The sequence below is a fragment of the Pseudonaja textilis genome, chromosome 1 (genome assembly GCF_049901715.1).
Source record: "Pseudonaja textilis isolate UNSWEBS1 chromosome 1, rPseTex1.2, whole genome shotgun sequence".
NCBI classification, from domain to species: Eukaryota; Metazoa; Chordata; class Lepidosauria; order Squamata; family Elapidae; genus Pseudonaja; species Pseudonaja textilis.
This window is the reverse complement of record NC_141990.1, coordinates 191,222,232-191,244,341: the sequence shown is the minus strand read 5'-3', so window position 1 is coordinate 191,244,341 and position 22,110 is coordinate 191,222,232. Positions and strand designations below refer to the sequence as shown.

The 22,110-nt window shown below is 36.5% G+C and overlaps 1 protein-coding gene across 2 annotated transcripts in view; it reads right to left on the bottom strand.

Annotated features, from left to right (window-relative positions):
* LOC113434113 (sodium channel protein type 2 subunit alpha) overlaps positions 1 to 22,110 on the bottom strand; it is an 86,840-nt gene that overhangs the window by 58,943 nt on the left and 5,787 nt on the right. The window contains exons 2-9 of one of the 2 annotated variants that reach the window (XM_026697124.2): positions 14,224 to 14,358; positions 12,953 to 13,270; positions 10,366 to 10,484; positions 9,300 to 9,389; positions 7,063 to 7,191; positions 6,375 to 6,466; positions 5,065 to 5,337; positions 2,207 to 2,270 (exon numbers count right to left, since the gene is read on the bottom strand). In XM_026697124.2, coding sequence (XP_026552909.1) covers positions 2,207 to 2,270; positions 5,065 to 5,337; positions 6,375 to 6,466; positions 7,063 to 7,191; positions 9,300 to 9,389; positions 10,366 to 10,484; positions 12,953 to 13,219 — 1,034 coding nt within the window. In that variant the 5' untranslated portion in view covers positions 13,220 to 13,270; positions 14,224 to 14,358. Of the gene's footprint in view, positions 1 to 2,206; positions 2,271 to 5,064; positions 5,338 to 6,374; positions 6,467 to 7,062; positions 7,192 to 9,299; positions 9,390 to 10,365; positions 10,485 to 12,952; positions 13,271 to 14,223; positions 14,359 to 22,110 lie in introns of those variants that run through there. The other variant, XM_087920032.1, reaches the window with a different exon arrangement.

The following is a 22,110-nucleotide window of genomic DNA, read 5'->3' as shown; positions in this document are numbered from 1 at the left end:
ATTGCATTGAGTATTATTGTTATTTGCACTTTACAAAGATTTTCAAAATGACACTTTAATTCTAATCTGAACCATTTATTTTCCATTATGTTCCTGATTATGCATGAATATACGAAACTGGGTTTGGCTGCGCTTTTGAATCTCACTAAGATCAATGAACATTTTAGTCCTAAATAACTAACACTCAGTTCATGCTCCGATCTTGCTCTGTTCATACTAAGAGCCCTGTTGGCCAGAAGATGTCATGATTGGTCTTCAACGACACAGATCCCACACACTCCTGAGGATGGGCTCCAGCATTAGTCCGAAAGCTTGGAAAAACTAAACCTCTGGTCCCACTGACAGACCCAGATTGGATCCTGCAACATTATCCTGGGACACATATATTTGCTTTCATTCGACAGATCCTACCCCTTGACCTGGATGGTTTAAAATTCCCTTCTCTTTTCTCTTCTCTTCCTTATTAGATCTTGTAAGCCTCCAGAGTTTTTACCTAGTTAACTTTTGATGGAGGATGGAGGATTAACAGCTCATTAATTTCAAAGACAGCTGTCTTAGTGTATGTATTACAAAAATAGATTTTGCATTTTGTAAAGCATACAAAGGCACCTGATCTAGTGGCCAATGTCTCTAATATTGGACCAGGGCACTTGCTTGATCTGAAAAAATACATCAGTTCTTAATGTCAAAGCTATCTGAAATTAGTCCTTTACCTGGTGATAAAAAGGTTATGACTAAAAGAATAATAATTGTTAGCCTTTACAGAACTAGAATTCCTGGTCATTTTTTCTTCTTCAGAAACAGCTACAAATTTAAAGTAAACCAATGAGATATTCATGAAAAATAGCAAAGCTAAATACTCATATAATGGTCATACTTGTTGGCAACCTCTGCCGACATTAGCACTTTATTATGCTACTGTATTGTTACACTTATTCTTGACAAAACATGCTATTGTATAGCAAGGGCTTTGCACAATATTAAATAATAGGTGGAAATAAATTCAACAAGTGATTGCTTTTGATGCTTTTCTTGCTTATTATTGATATCACCCCATATAAATGACTTTTGACATTCTAAATTTATTACGCATCACGTGTAATAAAATGACATTTGCAAACATAGGGTTTTTTTAATCGTATTTGGCAGGGGCAAAAACTTGTGAAAACACATTTTTTGAATAGGCAGAAGTTTATCAGCCAGAATCAGAAGTTTCAGCTAATTAACAAAAGTACAAAATCAGAATTCAAATATATATACTTCAAAAATAAGGTTCCACAAGTCTTGGATTCAGAGAAACCAGATGTAAATGAATAGTACAGTTCAGGGAAGTTCCCAATTTCCCCTTATGCCTAGCTTCTTTTGGTGTAGCTTTCTGTTCGATGTCCCACAATTTGTTTTGGAAAGGCAAAAGAAGAACATAGGAAAATGAACAAAGTTGACAGGAATAATTTGATGAAATTTAGAATAATAGCGAATAATGCCAGACAATGATGCTTTTTTTTTTTAATCCCAAACATAATGTTGCAAGAGATTATACTCCCCATCACCACTACACTGAATCAACTAACTATTGGTTGAATTCCTCGGCAAGCAAAAATTAGCTTGGCAATTATTTAAGAAAGAAAGATACATATGTACATTTCTTGTCTTTCTACTATTTTTTAAAGCTCTTGCTTTATTTTGTTTTTTTTTTAAATATAAGAATGATGTAAAAGGGTGCTATTTTAAACAACTCTGGCAGACCAAGTGCTTGATAAATAATTCAGTAATCTTTCTAGAGAAATTTTGATATGCTCACAATTTTTTTAAAATTTTAAAATACATTTCAAAAATTAACCCATTGATTATCAAAGTGCTTTACAAATATTTTGGTTTAAATAATTTTGGATTATTTAAACCAAACATTTGGATTACTTGAACCAAACATTTTGGTTTGAATAATAAATAAGAGTGGGCACTTATATTTGGATAAATCCGTTACCAGTACATAACTAGGAGTGTGATAATTTCTGCTAGCACTATCTTATTAGGTAATTACATCGCATTAGGATGATCATTCTAATATGCACAATAATCTTTTATGCTTATAAGTCTTCCTACTTCTCACAGAATAGCTCCTATAGATCCTGAATCATGTGAGGTTAAATGTTTTCTAACCACATTACAATAGTATGGAATACAGTGGGTTATTAAATATTCTTACCCAGCGTCTGTGCTATTACCACAAAGAAGTGCATCTCGCTGTCCTTCCAAAACATAAAAATGACCTGATTGAGAAAAGAAAATACAAGTACAGTACTGTTTTTGTTTGCTGATATTAAATATAGATCCATAAGTATCAGAAGTATGAAATCAAAATGCTACAATTAATTATAAATGTGTGATGAGTAAAACTCTCTTTTATGGAAATTATGGACTATTGCTCGAAATGCTATTACTTTTTTTCTATCACTTTTATTATAATTGATGCAAATATATAAATGTGTATCACTGTATGTGTAAAGAAATAACAGTCCCATGTAATCTTAAATTGCAGTCCCATGCCCAAGTTTTAGGAGGCAGCCCTACTGAATTCAGGAGAGATCTTGGGATCCTGACTATATGAGAAGGGTAAATCCCTAAGATGCTTTTTTTTATAAAAGGCAATTGAACTTGGGTTTTTTCTTTAAAACATTTTACTTCTCATCTAAAAAGCTTCTTCAGTTCTAAGTGACTGGAGGAAAATGAAAGGATTTATATTCTTTGTAGCTCATCCAGTTGTTAGTTCTCTGAGAGTCATTGTGCATTTGTGAAGTGATTGTTTTGTTTCCCCAATGTACAGTTGTACATGTTTCACTTCATTGTACTGCATATACTACATTGCTCAGTTTGTGTCTGAGTATTTTGTCCTTAGGATGGACAAGCTCTGGGGTGGGATTCAGCCGGTCAGACCAGTTCTAGCGAACTGGTAGTTCAGTGAACATTTGGCCCCACCGAACTGTCCCTGCGCTATTCTCTCCGATATTTACTTTGTTCAAAGCCGAGCTGATCATCATGGCAGCGTGGATTTTCCGCACCTCAGCTGTTTTTACTCACCGGGGCTGCACTAAAAGGTAAGTTTTCTTGCTACTTTCAAATGTACCGTGCGCTGAAAATCACCAAACCGGTTGTTACACCAGTTGAATGCCACCCCTGGACAAGCTTCTGCCTTAATGTATTCCTGGGTTAAAGAGGGCACATATGTTGTGTTGGTTAAAATTTTTCCTGAGTTTTCAGATATTCCTGCAATGTATGAAATGACAATGTTGCTCCATTTGTTATTTTCTTCTTTGTTATGAAGGAGATCCTGTTGGATCTTTTCGAGGAGAAGTGGGTTCAATGGCTTTCAGAGAGCTGACAAAGGACATTCAAAGTGTTAATGATCAGATGATGCAAAGAATATAAATCCTTCCATTCCCCTCCAGGGAATCCTTCCATTCCCCTCCTTAGAACTGCAGAGGCTTCTTGGATGAAAAGTGAAATGTTTTCATAGAGGGAAAAAACCCCAAAACAAGAAAGTCCAGTTGCCTTGTGGAAAAAACACTTCTGGGACAGCCATGACCTGAATGATTGAGAATCTCCATAGACAGGAAGGGTGAATGCTTCTTCCAGTGACAATTGATGCCCTTCAATTATGTGCATTAAAATAAACACACACAAAATGAACGTTTAGCCTTATTAATGGGTGGAAATTCAGTGGGATACACACCTGGATAAATAATCAGAGGTATATACCAATTACCATTATATCCCTAATTTATTATTTTAGCTTTTTAGAGATTATTTTATTAAATCCCTAAAAGTTAAGTATTTATCTTTTAAATCCATGTTGAACTCCTAAATGTCTACAAAGATTGCGAAGACCAGACTCCTCTCTAGAGCACTAAAAATCTCCGCAGACCGTTTTCATCCTGGTCATTCATATTTCGAACTGTTACCACCAGGGAGACACTATAGGTGTCTTAAAATGAGGACTAATAGACTGAGAAACAGTTTCTTTTCCAAGGCAATAATTGTCTTGAATCCAACAGTGCATTTGTGTTCTAGTCCTATGTATATAGTGGCATTTTAAACTATTTAACTTACTAAATGCTTTAGATAGGTTTTAGACTAGGTTTTTAATTATTATTATTATTTTAATTTTTAAATACTCTGTAGTGTGATTGTGATGTGGTGTTTGGGGCACTGAGCTGGAGTAGCTTTCAAATTTCATTGTATTCGTGGAATGCAATGACAATAAAGGTAAATTCAAATTCAGACTCAAGGAGGGAGCAAATAATATGGGTCATGACCAGTGGTGGGGTTCAACTTTTTTTACTACCAGTTCTGTGGGCGTGGCTTGGTGGGCGTGGCAGGGGAAGGATACTGTAAAATCTCCAGTCAGAGGTGATATTTGCTGGTTCTCCGAACTACTCAAAATTTCCACTACCAGTTCTCCAGAACTGGTCAGAACCTGCCGAATACCACCTCGGGTCATGACACCATGATACAATTTCATCATTATCACTTCATTGTGATTTTTTTTCACAATAGAACATTAAGAGTTTTTAAAATACAAGCTTTACTTGCATAAAATTATGTCAAATGATGTCAGCATGCTAGAGTCAATGGAAAAGAGACGAGGTGATTTTTAACAATTTTGCTGTTTCCTGAGACCTTTTATCGGTTCTGCCCAGCTGTATAGAACCGGTAGCTCTGAAGAGCAGCAGACACCAAACCAGTTCTGTGTCTGCTGCTTTTTGGCTCACCCGCCTGCCTGGGCTCTTACCTGACCTTTATTTCCTGCTTTTTCAACCTCAGCTGCTTTGCGTGGCACAGCTAAGCTTGAAAAAGTAGTAAAAAAGTGGCTTTTCAAACCCATGCACAGCACTTATCAGCTGTCTGGGCGGCACAGCTTAAGGTTTATTACACATACACGCAGCAAAACGTGATCATCAAACTGGTAGTAACACTGGTTGAATCCCACCCCTGTTCTAGACACAACCAATAATATACATAGTTATATTTTTCCTCTGTATATCAATTATATTAAAGCATTCTTACTTTCATCCTCAATGTATTCCTCCCAGTTAAAAGTGGTCGCTGTTATATTTACAAATGTATCATTTTTTCCCTCTGTGCTATTGAAGTGAGAAGTGATGTTTCCTTCAAAAGTAGCATTGTCCAATGGCCAAATCAGGCATTTATGCCTCAGGTTCCCCATGAAAAGTTGGAGCCCTATTAGTGCAAATACACTCAGACAAAACACGGTCAGGATCATGACATCTGAGAGCTTCTTCACAGATTGAATGAGGGCCCCTACAATCGTCTTCAGGCCTGCAGGCAGAAAGGGGACCAAAAACGCTGATCAGAGTGTGTCAGACGTTCTTCCGTTCTATTTAAGATGCCATGCAATCACAGCCATGTCCCATGTGAAACAGTAAAGCTTTACGAACAGCATTAGCACTTGTGAAAATGTATGAAGAAAAACCTTCTATAAGGTATACAAAATGGGATGTACTGCTTCCCTTTTTTGTTCAAAAATGGCACATTCATTTAAGGCAATCCATTTTTTAAATTATTCCCCAAAAAAGTGAAAGCAGAGAGGTGAGATCCTAGGCCATGACTCTCTTGACATTTAATTAATAGTTTCTTCTTGGCCTTTTGGCTAAGATCAGGCATAATATATTCAACAAGTATATGTCTCTGTTTATCATTTATTTTTATTTAAAAAATTATCCCACACTTTGTTTGAAGTTTCTTCAGTTTGTTCACACATCTTGGACATATTGGGATAGAAATTCCTGGAATATCTGGGTCAGCATGCTAGCTAAAAATTCTGGGAACTGAATATCCGACGTATGTCAAAATCTTATTTCAACCATTAATGTTGAAAAACTCCTGTAAAGTCTTAATTCAAATCTGAACATGCAGTGGGATCCTGTCCTTTTATGTTCTCTCAGGAATAAATCTCACCATGTTTTTGGGCAGTCTTCTAAAATGTGTTTAAGATGATACATTGAAACAATATTTAAAAAAATATGGCAATACAGGAGCCATAGTATTAATTAAAGCTTTCCATTGTGCAAGAAAAGAAAAACTCATCTATAAATGCAGCAGCATCAACACAAAGCAAACCCAGAACCAAAATAAAACATGTAAGCTGTGCATTTTGTAGGTGTCACATGCAATTGTTTTTAAAACTCAAAGGCTGACTTTGCAAATCAAAATAAATGTTGCATTTGAAAAGGCAAAGATCTTCTGATTCCTGCCTTTTAGTAACATTAGCAGCGATCAGCAAGACTTATCTACAAAAAAGTGGGTGACTTCCATGAAACTAAGAAGTCAGCCTCTGGTTTTAACCTAGCTCTCACCTGGGATGACTGATATTGTTTTCAATGCCCGGAGAACTCTGAATGTTCTCAATGCTGAGACATTACCCAGGTCCACAAACTCTGTCACATATCTGTAATAGGGGAGTTCACACACAAACACAATGACAACACACAAAAAACAGCTGGAAATACCAAGGGGCCTGGCCCTTCGTCAAGCCACTCCTTACCTGGAATTACAGAAATAGTTTTCAAAGCTCTCAATACTCTGAAAGTTCGAAGAGCTGAAACATTGCCTAGGTTTACAAATTCTGTTACATACCTGTAGAATTAAACCACAGTTATTCAGAATTGAGGCAGAGCTTAGGCTAATTACTCGGTGTTTTTTCATGAAGGCCATTTAGATCATTTGTCCTTTTGCAGTACTATGCCCATCAGTAAAATTCCCCTATTTAATGCCCTTCAGCCTTTAGCCACGCTGACTGGAAACTATGGATACTGAAGTCCTAACACATCCTATAAAATATTTAAATAGGGCTTGGAATTAGCATTTCTAAAATGTAAAGAAACGATTACGATATTATGTAAGCATTTGCCTTTTTACTGAAATGCAAACTTCACTATTGGCAGAATGTTGTTTATTCCAGGGAATATATGCCTCTTAATGAGATACACTCTTGCGCCAATTTCAAGTCCATTATAATGTTTTTAAAATAAGGATAGTACTTACGCCATCAAAATGACACTGAAATCAAGCCAGTTCCAGGGATCTCGAAGAAAAGTAAATCCTTCTAAACAAAAGCCCCTCGCAAGGATTTTTATAAGTGATTCAAAGGTATAAATACCAGTGAATGTGTACCTGGAAGCAGGCAGATGAAAGTTGAAGAATGTTGAATTCCATACATTCCCTAATTTGCCCACAGATTTAATATTTAACAACAAATAAAACTTTAGAAATAATTGCTCCCAAATGTTCAATGGTATAACTCCCTAGTGAGATCAGATGAAGGTAACGTACACTATTAATGTATTTTGGTATTTTATTTTGACCTAGCAACAATAATTTAAGACACATTGGATGACTGTGTCATTGATCAACTGAGATCACAGCTAAAGTTGTGTTGACAAATACATAAATCAGCCTCTCAGTATGTATTCTACTAGAAAATTGAATATGCAAATACATTATAAGTTTTACGTCTTGTTTCTAGCCAAAAAAATTAAAAAAAAAAACCAGGTTCCCTTTAGGAGTGAACCTGCCTTACATAAGCAAGCAAACATGTTTCATGTATCAGAAAATCAACTTTCTTGCTATTCTTATAAATAGCTCATTTGCCGAATGTCCATTTTTATGAGCAACACCCACATCTGAGAGCTGGTGCCTGGGAAGTGGGGGGGAAACCTCAGGTTTGCATAAATAATTTATTCATGAAACATATGTGCCTGCTGCCCCAGTCAAACACAATTCTCAGCAACTCATATAAAAAGCACAATATAAAACAATCCTACATAAAAATTAAAAATACAATACTGCAAAAATAGAAACAGGATACAAGAACCAACAAGAATCAAATTAGGGGAAGGTTCTCTGAAAAAAGCTCTGTTTATAAACTTGTGAAAAATCAACGCAGAGGGGGGAAAAAATCAACCCAGAGAGAGCCAGCCTCAGTTTCACACTGGCAGAAAAGCAATGGCCTCAGCTCTGGAACTTTCCAGAAGCAAGGGATTTGGTACAGTGTTGCTTTGGTTTCTGTTTCAGGTGTGGAAAGAAATAATGAACTTTAAAACAGTGTATGTTTGATTGTGGTACTTTCAGGAGACTACAAAAAGGAGGCTGAAATGAAGGATGTTTTTTTTTTTAAAAAAAGAGTATATTGTAGCAAGTTGGCCAAAGTTCTGAAGAAAGTATACGCCATTTTGCAGACCTTTGCTACAAGATCCATTGTTATTAATTTGAGTTTCCCCCACCCACCCACTCTGATTTTACAGCCTCCTTTCCTCTTCTCTCCTTAAGCTGTTTTTGAATATGTTGCAGCAATGCATACATTCTTCTGAATATGCAAGGATTGTGAACACAAAAAAAGAAGCAGCTTTTTAAAAAGATGGGCCACGATGAGCCTCAAGGCATTATTTGAACAGCCCGAAGAAACAGTATAAACGATGTGGCCCTGGACAAAAATGAATGGTTAGCTACTACAAAAGGGAGGATGTCCAAAGGAAAGGAAGACTGAGAAAAAAGAAATGCAGATGCAGTCAAGCTTTAAGGGAAGGAGGTTATCGCTATCATGACATCAGCAACTTTAATAATAAAAGGTGCAGGTTGTTGGAAACTAATACTGGTCTGAGGACCTAACTAGGATTGATGCCGTTCATGGTCTCTTAAAAATAATTTGCAATCCCAAGCCCTATGGAAATAGCTTTTTTTTTTTAAAGCTGTTTTGTCGGATAGGCACCAGGGACAGTAAATCTATTTGCTGTATTTCTTTATTTTTACTCCAAAGTAAGAGCAAATGTTTATATTGGGAAGCACTGCAACTGTCGCTGGAATTAAAGGCATCCATTCCCTGATTTTGTTCTGCTTTGTAGACCCTTAGTCTGTTTTTTAATTGTCTGAAGGTCATTCTGTCTATGAGTGTGTAAGCTTACCTTCAATCTACTCAGTACCTAGATGTATGTTTTTTTTTGAGGAAAGCCAAATCTGCCATTTGGCGTATAAATCCAAAGTCACACTTTTATCATTTTATTTATAATCGGATCATAATTAAATATAAATATATTTAAATACAAATATAAAATTAGATTTAAAAAGTCTAAGTGCTATTGCAACAACTTCATTTACAAACCAATTTAGAATAAAGGAGCAGAAGGAAACACAATTCAGCAACGGAGGCTGCTCATTAAAATCTGCAATTAAAAGTACATAAAGACAAAGATAGCTTATATAGGTTTTAAAAGAGTTTGACTTACTCTACATTCTTTGTCCAGTCTGGAGGATTACTCATGGTCATAAATACACAGTTGGTCAAAATAGTGCACATAATAAGCATGCTGAATAATGTAAAACCCAAGTTAAGGAATGTTGGGCCTTTTATTATTTGTCATGTCGCCGAACAAGCCTAATGACAGAGCCATCCTTATTTTCTCTGAAACAAAGTGAATCCCGCAATAACACAGCAAAAATAGATGAAAACATGACACATTGAAAGATCATGCTTTGTATTAAGAGAACTATCATAGGCAGGTTGCCACAGATCATGAGGCTACATATCAGCCAATAATAGCAAGCACAATCTGCTGCCCATAACTGAGCATTTTCTTTATACTGGAGAGTTGGATTATATATTTGTTGCACTGATATCTCAGTAGCATTTGTGATATTTTATTTGCCAAGCATTAATGTCTCTACTACATTCTAAATGATGTCAATTTAGCATCAAATTGCCGAGGCCATAAAGTCATAATGAGTGAATTACAACTTCATTACTTTATTTAACTTTCTGAATAAAAATTATTCCCATAACTAATTATTCTTTACACAGCCAAAATAATAGATACCCATTAACAAGAAGAATTCAAATACTGATTCCACCCCTCCACAATTCCCCTAAAAACATCCTTCTTCATCTCCTCACCCCACTCCAAGTTCCCTTTTGTGACCAAGTTATGCTCCTTATGCCATCTGATTCAGATGATACATTTCATGTCTCCTGAGATATATAATTATTCCAACAGTATTCTTTCTTTTTAATGGCATGAACAAATGTAGAATGCATTAGATTAATGGAAAACTACTACTATTAAGCATTAAAGTAATGCCAAACATTTAGATTTTTAATCTAGATATCCTGAGAGAGAGAAAATATTTGACCAGGAGCTTTAACCCAGTTTATTCTAAACTACTGTTCAAAACATGCCTTTATCATCAAAAGACATTTCTTTCTGACCGTAGGGGTACGGATAGTAATTATTTTTCAAAATAATATTGGAAAAACAATGAAACTTTCATTTGTGACATTCAGCTTGAAAAGGATATGAATGTACCAAAATTTTAATAGCAATTTTTCTGAGAGGATTGAAAGGGGTTAAAATGTACAAGGCAGATGTGGCACTGAATCGGAAAATTGCCTTCCCTCTATTCAACACAATGAAGGTCTGGGAAAAAAACAAAGAATGGCTCAATTAGAATATTCTTATGAAGAAGATTATATAAATGGTACCCTTCCTAAATCTTGATACTGTACTGACCTTTGAAGAAAATGTAGCACTTTATATTCAGCACCCGGATTCAAATAAGGTAAATTAAAGGTATTGGTTTTTGTTGTTCTTGTTATTACAATACCTACAATTACTATCACTGCTAACTTTATTGTGCATTTGAGTGTATCACATTTTGTTACATTGAAAAACAAATTGTTTATATTTATAGGACAACATACAAAATTTTAAAACATAACTAAAAATTATCAGAATCAAATAAAGTCATACTTTTTTCATCAGCGTAATAATACCACACTTCAATGTATTCAGAAGCATAGGTAAATATTCTCATATTCAGTAAATAATCTCTTTTTTATTACTGTGTATGAGCAAAAAAATCTATGAACTAGAAAAGACTTGCCCAATGCATCATTATACAGATGCTGACTAGAAATTCTGGTCGTTACAGATCTGGAGAGCAGAAAATTGGAGAAATTTGACCTGAAACATGGTGCAACATACAAGGAAAACTGTGTGGTTTGTAACTCGCAACTACAAACTTGTAAAGTGACACATAATTGTATCTCTGTATGAAAAATAGGCTAGGGTGATATAATAATGTCCATTCAAATGTCATATCCCACCAACTTTCAGAGGCTGACTCAGAATGGCTATCATTGTGGGAGGAGGCTGAGTCACTGGGATTTCTGCACAGTAGTAGACTCTACAGCTGAGAAGTAATGTACTCTCTCAGCTGAGGAATATCTGCCAGGTAATGATATTTATTAGTATTAACTTTAATACTAAGGGCACTCCATCTTGGACCAAACAGCTAAATGTCTACTGTGTTATGGTGTATTTCATGCCTACCATGGACTGTTCCTCCTCTGGCTGGAGGAACAGCAACTCTGATTACCTTGTGAACTTTGTAGTGGGCAAACTTCATCTGCTGCCAGGAACTTATTGAGACTGCATTTATTCTGACTAGTTTTGTCCTTCAAAATACCTTGATTACTCCCTCACTTGTTGTTGCAACAATTTTATCATAGAACCTTCTCTTTGCACTGTTCAACAACTCCCAGACTACTATATGTTAAGGGATAGACACGTGTTTAACAATTACAAACAAAACAGATCTAGTTTAGGGCAAGCCACTTGTATGTAAACAAAGAGCAAACCCACTCCCAACTAACACTGATGAAGTTACCTAGCTGGGTAATGAAACATCTGCAAGGAAACAACCAAACTCAGAGACTACCAAGATCTCACAGATCTGGTTTAGTCTCATGTTTGAAATCTCTGTCTCTTCTCTTTCAAGTTTCCTTCCCTTTCTCTAGCTTTTCTCTTCATCTCTTTCTTTCTTTCAGATGCTGCCTCTCTCTAGGATCTGAATTCTGGCAATGAGAATTAGACATTCAGTTTTATCAGTGGCAACAGCAATCTTCTAAGGACAGGACTGTTCACTCTATGGGTCCCAATTAAAGTCAATGAGTTTTATTATACTGATTCTGTATTTTTAGCTATAATCTATTGCCCTTTCCTTTTGTTTTTAAAAAAGAAAAGATTTTATTATTGCAAAAGATACCATGCAAAAGTAGATCAAGAACAGATGTGCAAGATGATATAGTGTAATTAGATATATATGTGTTATAGGTAGTCCTCAACTTACAACTGCAACTGAGCCCAAAATTTATGTTGCTAAGTGGGACATTTGTTAAGTGAGTTTTGCTCCATCTTACAACTTTTCTTGCCACATTTGTTAAGTGAATCAATGCAGTTGTTAAATTAGTAACACAGTTGTTAAGTGAATCTGGCTTCCCCATTGACATTGCTTGTCAGAAAGTCACAAAAGTGGATCACATGACCCCGGGACACTACAACCGTCATAAATGTGAGTCAGTTGTCAAGCCTCCGAATGTAAATCACATGACCATGGAGATGTTACAATGGTCATAAGTGTGAAAAATGGTCATAAGTCACTTTTTTCAACGCTGTTGTAACTTCAAATTGTCACTAAGTGATCTGTTGTAAGTCAAGGACTACCTCCATATAAAAAGTGTCCTATTTTATATTACTTTCTTCCCCCCCAACCATTAACTTCTACTTAAATAATTGTACTTTGCTTTAATTTTTTATAGTTGTTGTTTATATTTATTTAACTCATTTTTGTAGTGGTTTTTAATCAAGATCTCTCTTTTCTTTTTTCCACCCCAAGGGCTAGTTCTGCATTAATATAAAACAGGAAGCCCATGAACCGTACCCATAAAGCCATGCTGCAAATGTTTTTCACATTTTTCCCTGAGTGCTAACTGAGGAAGACAAGCTTAAGTTAATACACACTGAGACCATTCAAGCATTCACAAAACCTTTGCAAAATCCAGCAAATATTATTAAAAATCCAGCCAATCTTAATTACAACTCACTTTTTTATTGCTATAGTAAGGGTCCAGGTCCTCCAATGGTTCAGACACCATTCCAGGAGGAATATCACCGTATATAAAGGGAAGTGTTTTTCCTGCTTCCAAGTCACTATTTGGTTTCGGTCCACTCTCCTCATCATTATCCGTATGCTCTTGTTTGGGCCTTTTCGCTTTCTCTTCTGCGCACCGTTTTTCAATAGCTGCAAGAGATTCTCTAGTAAAAAAGCGGAAACTGTCAGGTCCTGGTGGTACCAGCAGTGTCTGTGCCATTTTTTCATCCTGCACATTGAAATTACTTTTAGCTTATTGCATAAGAATGACCTGCAAAAAAAACAAAAAAAAACAAGGTGAAATTTAAAAAATGATTAGAAAAATAGGCAGTGTTAATATAACACACATGTGTAAGACATATAAATAATCAAACACAGATACATGCACCCATATACACACAATCCCATTTGGATTTTTCGTCCCAGTGCCACTATTAATTAGACCTGCCTCTGCTTAGCTTCTGAGCCAAGACCAGACCAGCCATATGCTGTTACCTGTTGAGGCACATAGATGGGTGGATGGATGGATGGATGGATGGATGGATGGATGGATGGATGACAGTTGCATGTGTGTCTTCACCCTATGGACTGAGCTTTATGACTCACAGTAGTCATTATCCCTAAAATAATGTTGGGAAAGAAGAAGTTGCCTAAGAGTGACTCTGCCTTGGGAGAAGATCAAATTCCTTTCTAGAGCCTTCTGGAACACATACTCTCCAGGGTTACCTGTATCAATGAACAAGTCCCACAGGGTTGTCAAAAGCCAAGCAGCATCTTAAATTTCTGAGTGTATATCACGCTAACTGCTATTTAGCTTTCTGAAAAGATTGCAAAGCATATAAGAAATCATTACTTCATGAAACAATCTTCCAGCCATGAACATTTCCCCATTCTAAGGGCTGATGGCTTGAGTCTTATTGACTGATGCCAGGGCAATATAGAATTATGACTAAGTATTAGTCCTTGATCTTTCTTCTTCCGACCACTCTAATGGAGTATTTTAGAAACAGCATGGCCAGAAGAAATCAAACACCCTGAATCTGTGATAAGGATGTCGGGGTGCGGGGAAAGGGCTTGGAGCCATAACAATGGGAAAAACCAATTAGCTGAAAGAGGAACAAGAAATCCAACTAGTGCTAAATGGCTTATATGGATATGAGAATGAGGAAGTTTTGAACAATTGCCAAGACAAAAATGAAACAGAGAAAAAAAAATATTTTCTACCTTTTTGATTTCTGAAACTGTGCCACAGGATTTCATGTAAATTCTTAGGGTAGAATATGCAGCAGCTCTGAACTACAAAATCTTTCTTTCTTCCAGAGGCAAAATAAATTCATGAAGTCCCATCCTTAACAGTGGCTGAAATAGAACACTTTCCCTGTCAGCGGATTCTTTTTTTTTTGTAAATTGATTTTCAATTAATAACAAAAAAGAGAAAGGAAAAAGAGCAAAAAACATAATAATGACGGAGATACATACACTGTCGAAGAGAAGAGGCAAAAAAGAATACATTTGTGGGTCGTTTTCCTTTTAGCTTGCTCTTTGATCCTTAGTTATGGGGCTGCTATTTTGAACAGCATTTGATTCAGAGGAAAATTAACAATTATTCATTTTTCTAATCTTTTAAAGATTAGAATACCATCAGTTATGTTTCACCTATCTTTTTGGGTTGAAGATTTAAAAATTGAAAAACGTACTGTGGTAATTTGTTGAAAGCTGGTCTAGGGAAGGGAAGGGATTCCTACTATATATGGAAAGATGGGGAAGAAAGAAATCCTAAGCAATTACCAGCTATTTAGACATTTTAATAAGAAACCTCAAACAGCAGTTTTGAAAAATCTGACATAAATAATGATTTGCAGTCAAATAATTATTTGAAATCAATATGTAAACTTTGAACTTTCCAAACGTATTGTTCCTGTTAATATTAACCTCCTTTCTTTTTCACTCTATGTTCCAACATTTTTTGCAGCTTTCATAATCTGGTTTTATTTTATAGAATTTCCTGTCTGCTTGTTGTTCCCTAAATGCTGAGCAATTCAAATAATTTTCTCCCAGCATTAAAAAAAAAAAAAACAGCTAGAAAATCTTACCTCCTTCCGAGACTTTCAGATTTACCATCACCATTCTGTGAAGTGCCTCGTGCTATAAATAGTGCCGTAATTTTATAGCAAATTAGAATATGCAGGTACAAAACATTAAAGAACATCTATTCTCATAATCAATATTCAGAGATGCATTATATTTAAGACGGAGAAAACTTTCAAAGAAAAATCACCTTTAACAATACTACTGTCCCAGTATTCCATTTAAATAACAGTATTCATCTTTGCACCAAAAACACCAATATTTAATTTATCTAGAGATGTGATTTCACTTCTTTTCAGCCTTGTTTTTACCCTGTTTCTCCAACAATACGGCCTCCCCCAATAGGAAGTCCCAGCATGTTTTATAGGCATGAAATGAAATTAAGCCCCTCCCCCCAAATTAAGGCCTATATTAAAACATGCGAAATGGTGGGGAATGGTGGGGGGGCTTGCCGTTAGGAAATACTTTTGTTGCACACCCGGATATGGTGCTGCCTGCGTTGACCCTGATACGAAGTGCCCCACCAATGCCAAGGTCAACATCCAAGCCGTCGCCGCCCGCCCGCCCAAAGATGCAAGGGGGGGAATTAAGTCACCCCCGAAAAGACAGCCTAGCCATTTTTTCAGGGCTCAAAAAAAAATAAGACCCGGTCTTATTATATGAGAAACACGGTATTATTTTTCCTGTTCTTGAATGAAAAGTATATATATTTAGACTGTTCTATTTGGGAAGGAGAGAATTTTACTTAGTACATGAAAAGCATAATTATTGATCTATTGGAACTATAGATCTCTATTATAACAAAACAAAGCAAGCCCTCTCTAGAAAGGGGCTGGGGAAAATAATTCCTGTATTTCAAGTTCTAGTGTTCAAACACAATTTACTGCATTTATGTGTTTATGTCCTGCCTTTATTGTTTTACAAATAATTCAACACCTCCATATTCCCCATAACAACAGTCCTGTGAGGTAGGTTAGACTGAGAGTGACTGACAAGGTCACCAGCAGGCTTTCATAATAGCTAAAGTGTGACTAGAACACTATAACGTTTTATGATACAAAGGAGTCCAGGTGCAAAATAATAGTTGGAATGTTCCTTTCCCTCCAGTTCCTTAAAGTCGTTCAGGACTTGAAACAATTTATTCTGTAAGTATTCTCCAGCACCACTTTCTTGGACTTACAGAAGCTGAGGCTGAACACAACTTGAAGGTACTAAATTTAGAAAAGCTATATTAGTGGTATTAACCTATGCTGCCTTCCTTCCAGTGAGTGTGGTTGAGAATCATTCCACAGATTAATTTAAAATGCAGCTAAATCTCAACTGGAACTTGCCATTGTTTATACTGAGAAATGAACTGCCGTTCATCATCCTTGGATGAAGAAATATTACATATAGCAAAACGTTTAATAAAAGCTTCCTTTTTTTACTTTCTCAAAAAAAAGCTGGTGGAAAAATAGCTTGATGATTGTATAAACATCTCTGGTTGCAATTCAATCTTAAGTTATATATTAATATTGTTTGAGATTGGAAAAACAAAACCACTGGATTTTTTTTTCCTCTTAGGTGCACATCCAGCTAAGATTTTGAAGCCTATATTTCTTCAAATGCTAACTTGCTTTCTAATGCAAGCTATGTGCGCTTACTTAAAAAGCAATGTGCCCAGTTAAAAGAATGGCAATAATGACATCCATTTGAACTCTTTCAATCACCTTAGATAAGCAATGTACAATTTCTTTTTTCCTGCCTGAACTAAAAAGAAGCTACAATAATTTTTGCCTGTGATCCACATCTGCACTGCAGAAGATGAAATCTATTTATATTCAAAGGCATGTTGAGAATGGCATGAGGAAAAGAAACAGGAACACCAGTGTTAACCTGACCCAGAGAAAATCTATAACAATATAAGCAATTACAGAACCAGTTTGGTGGAGTGGTTAGTAGGCTAAAAGCTGGAAGGCAATGAATTTTGTCTATCAATTCTAATCCTACTTTAGGCCCAAAACCATCTAAGGGACCTTGAGCCAGTGGTGGGATTCAGCCAATTCGCAACAGTTGTTACCTTTCTGAGCAGTTTAGTGAACTGGTTGTTGGAAGAAATCATTAGGGCGGAGAACTGGTTGTTAAATTATTTGAATTCCACCACTGCCTTGAGCCTATCTGCATAACTCTTTCTAACTATAGGAAGAAGGCAATGGCAAATTATTTGTGAAAATCTTGTCAAGAACTGTAGTGACTTGTCCATAGTCATCACCAACTTGAAAGGACTAAAGAAATAGAGCAATTACAAAAAAAATCCAAGTTGAGTAGTTTTATTTTCCATTGGACTCATAAGGCACTCCATTCCATAGCTAAGGTATCAGTCAATGCCATATATCTATGGACCCGAAGTCTAGTTGTCCATAATTCTTCAAGACCCTGTTCTTTTAAATAATTTGAATAAATCTGAGAAGTACATGAGAAACATTTTATCATTCTCCTCTTACGATCCTCCCTTTCTAGATATCCCTTACTCCTATTTTAATATTAACACTTTGTCTATTGGCAAACAGTATGGATGTACAGCATTTTAACATTCAATCAAGATAATAATCTGCACACCCAGGTAAATCAGTTTCTCATACAATGTTTTGATTATTTATATATAAGACATTTATCTTGCTCTTGGAGTGGTGTGGTGGCCTAGAGGTGAAGCTCTCGCCTCACAATCAGGAGGCTGTGAGTTGCTTGATCCTAGGAAGAGGCAGATATTTCTCTCTCTGGGCACAATGAGAATATATCTGCTGAACAAAGCTCCGCACTGGCGACAGGAAGAGCATCCGGCCATTAAACATTCTGCTAGCTCCATTCCGTTGTCCAGACCCCACCTGGCAAGGGATTATGGGCTCATTAAAAGAAGAAGATGACTTCTATCTTGCTCTTCAGGCAAATAAATGCTCTCAGTGGGCCTTTGAAAATTATAGCATTATAATGATGAAATAAATTAGCATGAGGACCTCTGTATATCTGAACAATTGTTTCAACACCTTGATAATGTAATTCATACAAATCGATGCTGCCAATAAAAAAAGACTAAAATGGAAACCTGTTAATTATTAGATCTTCTAAAGAAAGCCACATAACTCAGGATCACCGCTGATCGGAAGGAAACCTAACTAATAATAATGCCTTTAATGTGTTAACAGTCTCAAGGCTGAAAGTTTGTTTTGTTAATACAAAAACACCTCTGGTCCCCTGAATACTACTCCTGTAGATGTATTATATAATGGCTGTTCCTTAACTGTGGGGATGTTATTTATTATGCTTTTATCTTCATGTTGTTATGTTTACTTTTTAAACTTACTTGTGTTTCGTGGGTCTGTCAGCTGCTTAGTCTGATATAGTTGAAGCAGCACTTAAGCCTAGTAAACACACACACACACACACACACACACACACACAATATGAATTAGATAAATAAAATATAAACATAGATATCCTGGTTTTGGAGAAAAGAGAGGAACTCAATTCATGATCTCCCCGTGTGGACATTTGGGTATTTCTATGTCTCTTAGCATATGTATTAGTGACTGTAATAAAATCAGTACCGATAATATTTCTAGTAATAGCTGAAAACAGAGAAAATAGAAAGCATCCAGCAATGTTAACCAGACCGCAGTGCCTGAAATGGCTACTTCAAGCCACAATCACATCTGATTTGCAGTTGTGGGTTGACCCTGTACTAGGATTGTCTTTGAGTTTAACAACTTACCAGATATTTATTTTTTTTATCAAGTAACTAATAGATTATACAGGAATATAACTGCAGAATCCAACTGTTTACTGGATAAAGAATCTTAATATTTTTATTATACTTTTAATTTTCTAATATATTTTCCAATATTTTTACTTGGCCCTCATGTTTTCAGTAAACAGAATGGTGTTCTGGCAAGAGTTACCTTATGTTGTTCGCTCCCATCTCTCTGTGGAAGTTCGTTGCAGCTTATATAAAATACAGTAAAACTCAGAAGACATATTAGGACATTGTACATATAATACTACAGGTTTCAAGTAGTTTGAGCATATGCGTGAAATTGAATTCATCTTTGCCAATGGAGAGAGAAGGGTCTGGGAGGTAAAAAGTTTATTTTATCAATTTTAGTTGTTTCTGGATAAGAATTTCCTAATTTTCATGTTGATGTTTGTTTTTAACCTTGCTCTTTGGCCAAAGGGTTCCAGAGCAGCTTATAGTCCCTTTACAAAATGGCTTCATCAGCCTCAAATGCATAAGAAGTTTGCCTATATCATATAACCTGCCAGGAAGTATTTCCTCAAAGAATATTTTATTTATTACATGTCAACTAGAAAAATAATCTTTGTTACTTCCTATTCCCACCCCCTATTTTTGTAAAATATACCCTACAATATTGAAGCATCTTGTGTGTGCATGTGTGTGTGCGATGTATGAGCACGCACACAGATTTGGATAGTGAGGAGGTTGAGGAGGAACATGGGGTCTGGGGAAGGCTCTGATGAGTGCTCTGCATCAGAAGCAGAGATGGGGCCAGGGCCATCCAACAGTTACCAGCTGCCTTCGGAGTTGGAGATCAGTGGGGCAGAAGAACAGCTGGAGCCTGTTTCCAATGTGTGCATGCTTAGAGCTGCCAGGAGAAGGGAACAATTAAAGAACAAGTGTTGACTCCAGAGTAAAGGCACAGGTGGACGGTGAATGGCCCCTCCCATAGGGAATAAAGAGGAGCGAAAGGGGAGTGGTGTTTGCAGGAGACAATTAGTTCATTTAATTACTGTGAAGATTTGTTCGTGACTCTCAGAGACTCCTTGCCAAGTTTTTTCTTGTACAGTGTTGTGCTTGGAAGCTATTCGCCTGGGAACTCTCCAAGCCTGATAAGGTCTGTGGTTGTAATTCACCCTTGAAAGACTGTTTGCCAGGACTTTGCTGAATGTGAATGACAGGAATTCACATTAGCCTAATAAAAATGCATTTTGTCAGGTCCAGGAGTCTGCTTCGTGATTTTGTGAAGCCTAGGTCAGAACACCCCCTCACTTTGCTTGCCTTCAGAAGTTGTGGGGGCTCCATCACTGGCGATTATATAATATATAATCTCCGTTACTTCCTATCCCCACCCTATTTTTGTAAAATATACCCTACATACATACTGGAAGGCCACAACCTGAGGAAAAACAAATTTGTTTAACAACCATAGCAAAAAAAAAAGGGGGTAGAGAATTAGGCATGATTCACTTAATGAGTGCATCACTTAGCAATGGAAGTTCTGGTCCCAACTTTATTTATCCAGTTCATTTCATGGTGTGAAATTTGTCCATTTGTCCATTGATGAATATATTCAAAAGTTTTATGGTCGCACCGGCCAGTTTCACATCAAGAACTCTTCCATATATGGAGGTTGGTTTTATTCCTACCTTGCCCCAGAGTTCCCATGCCATTCTCCTGCTACAGCAATCGATGGGAAACTTCCATTTGGCAGTTTGAGATGCTAAAGTTTAACAGTGCTTTGGGTAGGCTGGTTCTCTGCTGGCAGGAAAATAGGCCAATCCCCATCTTGTGGCTACAAATGCAGCGCTTCTGGAGCATCATGGCATCCTTACACTAGGAATCAAAGCTTTTCATGGGCAAACTGGCTTTTGTTGAATGGGGAAGCAAGGATAAGGCAGGGGGTTAAGGCCGTTGTACTGGCAAGCAATCAACTGCAGGGCTTCCCTATTGTCAACTGGAGGAAATGCCAGTCAACACAAGAGGGGACCCATTCACACAATGCTGGGGTCATAAAGTCATTTTAAAAATCCAACCCTATTACAATTGCTCACTTTTGTATCTATTAGTCAGCCCACTGAGTAAACCTGACCAGGAAATCAACTCCACAGGAAAGCTAGAACTACTTTTATTTATTTTTATTTATGGCTCTCATGAGCAGTTATCTTGGAAATCTGACTGTTCAATACCCCCTCTTCCTTCTTATAGTTTAGTGAATTGGGGAAGTATCTTCCTAAGTCACTTCTGAATGTTTTTTTCTGGACTTCAGAAAAAAATGTTTTAGTACAATTCGCCTAGATAACAGATCCTGCATATCTCTTTTCCAGATCATCTCTCCATAGTATACCGTGTGCTAGGAAAACCTAAATGTTCCATATTAGCAGGCTTGAAACCCTGCATTCCTATTGGTCCAGAAAAGCCGGATCGTGATTGGATGGCTTAAACGTTCCTGATTGGCTCATACAGGGTTTGCCGCGATTGGCTGAAACCAAGCGCGGCAAACTCAAAGAGTTGTCATTGGCTGCCTAGCTACGGCCAGCTCTATAAGAAGAGCTGCCGCGTGCTAGGGTTCCTCGTCTCAGAATCTATCTGTTAAATAAAGAGCTGTTGTTCACTACTCAAGCCTCGTCTATTCATGGGATCCACCGATCATACTTAACACTAAATGTAGGCAATCTGACAGAGCAAGGAGAAATCTTAATGATTTGAACTTCTGCAACTCCAAGGATTTTGGACCCTTTGCTGCGATCAAGTGCAGATATTTGATTAACGTAAGAAACAGTTAAATACTGATATACAGTAAACCCTTAGTTTATAGGACTTTGGCTCATAAACTTCAAATATAATCACGTTTTCATTCAGACCCACATTTAACAGACATTTAACTCAAATCATTCAACTGAGAGTCTACACATTACAGTTTTACTGCAAATTATTACAGTAACCAGCTACATAATAGCACACAGTGTAAACTGATCCAAATGATATAAAATGATATAAATAATATAAATTTTAATTTAAAAACATGTAAAAAATACTGTTATTTTTGATTCTTAGGATATTAAAAACAGAATGAAATAACATTAAGAAGGAATAAAGTGTCAGCAATAGCATATTGATCAAATATATTTACTTAGATTCTAAGAGCTAAATTAAAGAGTTCCAAAATATTAGTATATTAACTTTTTAACCTTCCAGGTTGAGATGTCAGTGAGTTTCCATTAAAGAAAGAATTTGGGGGATATTAAATATAA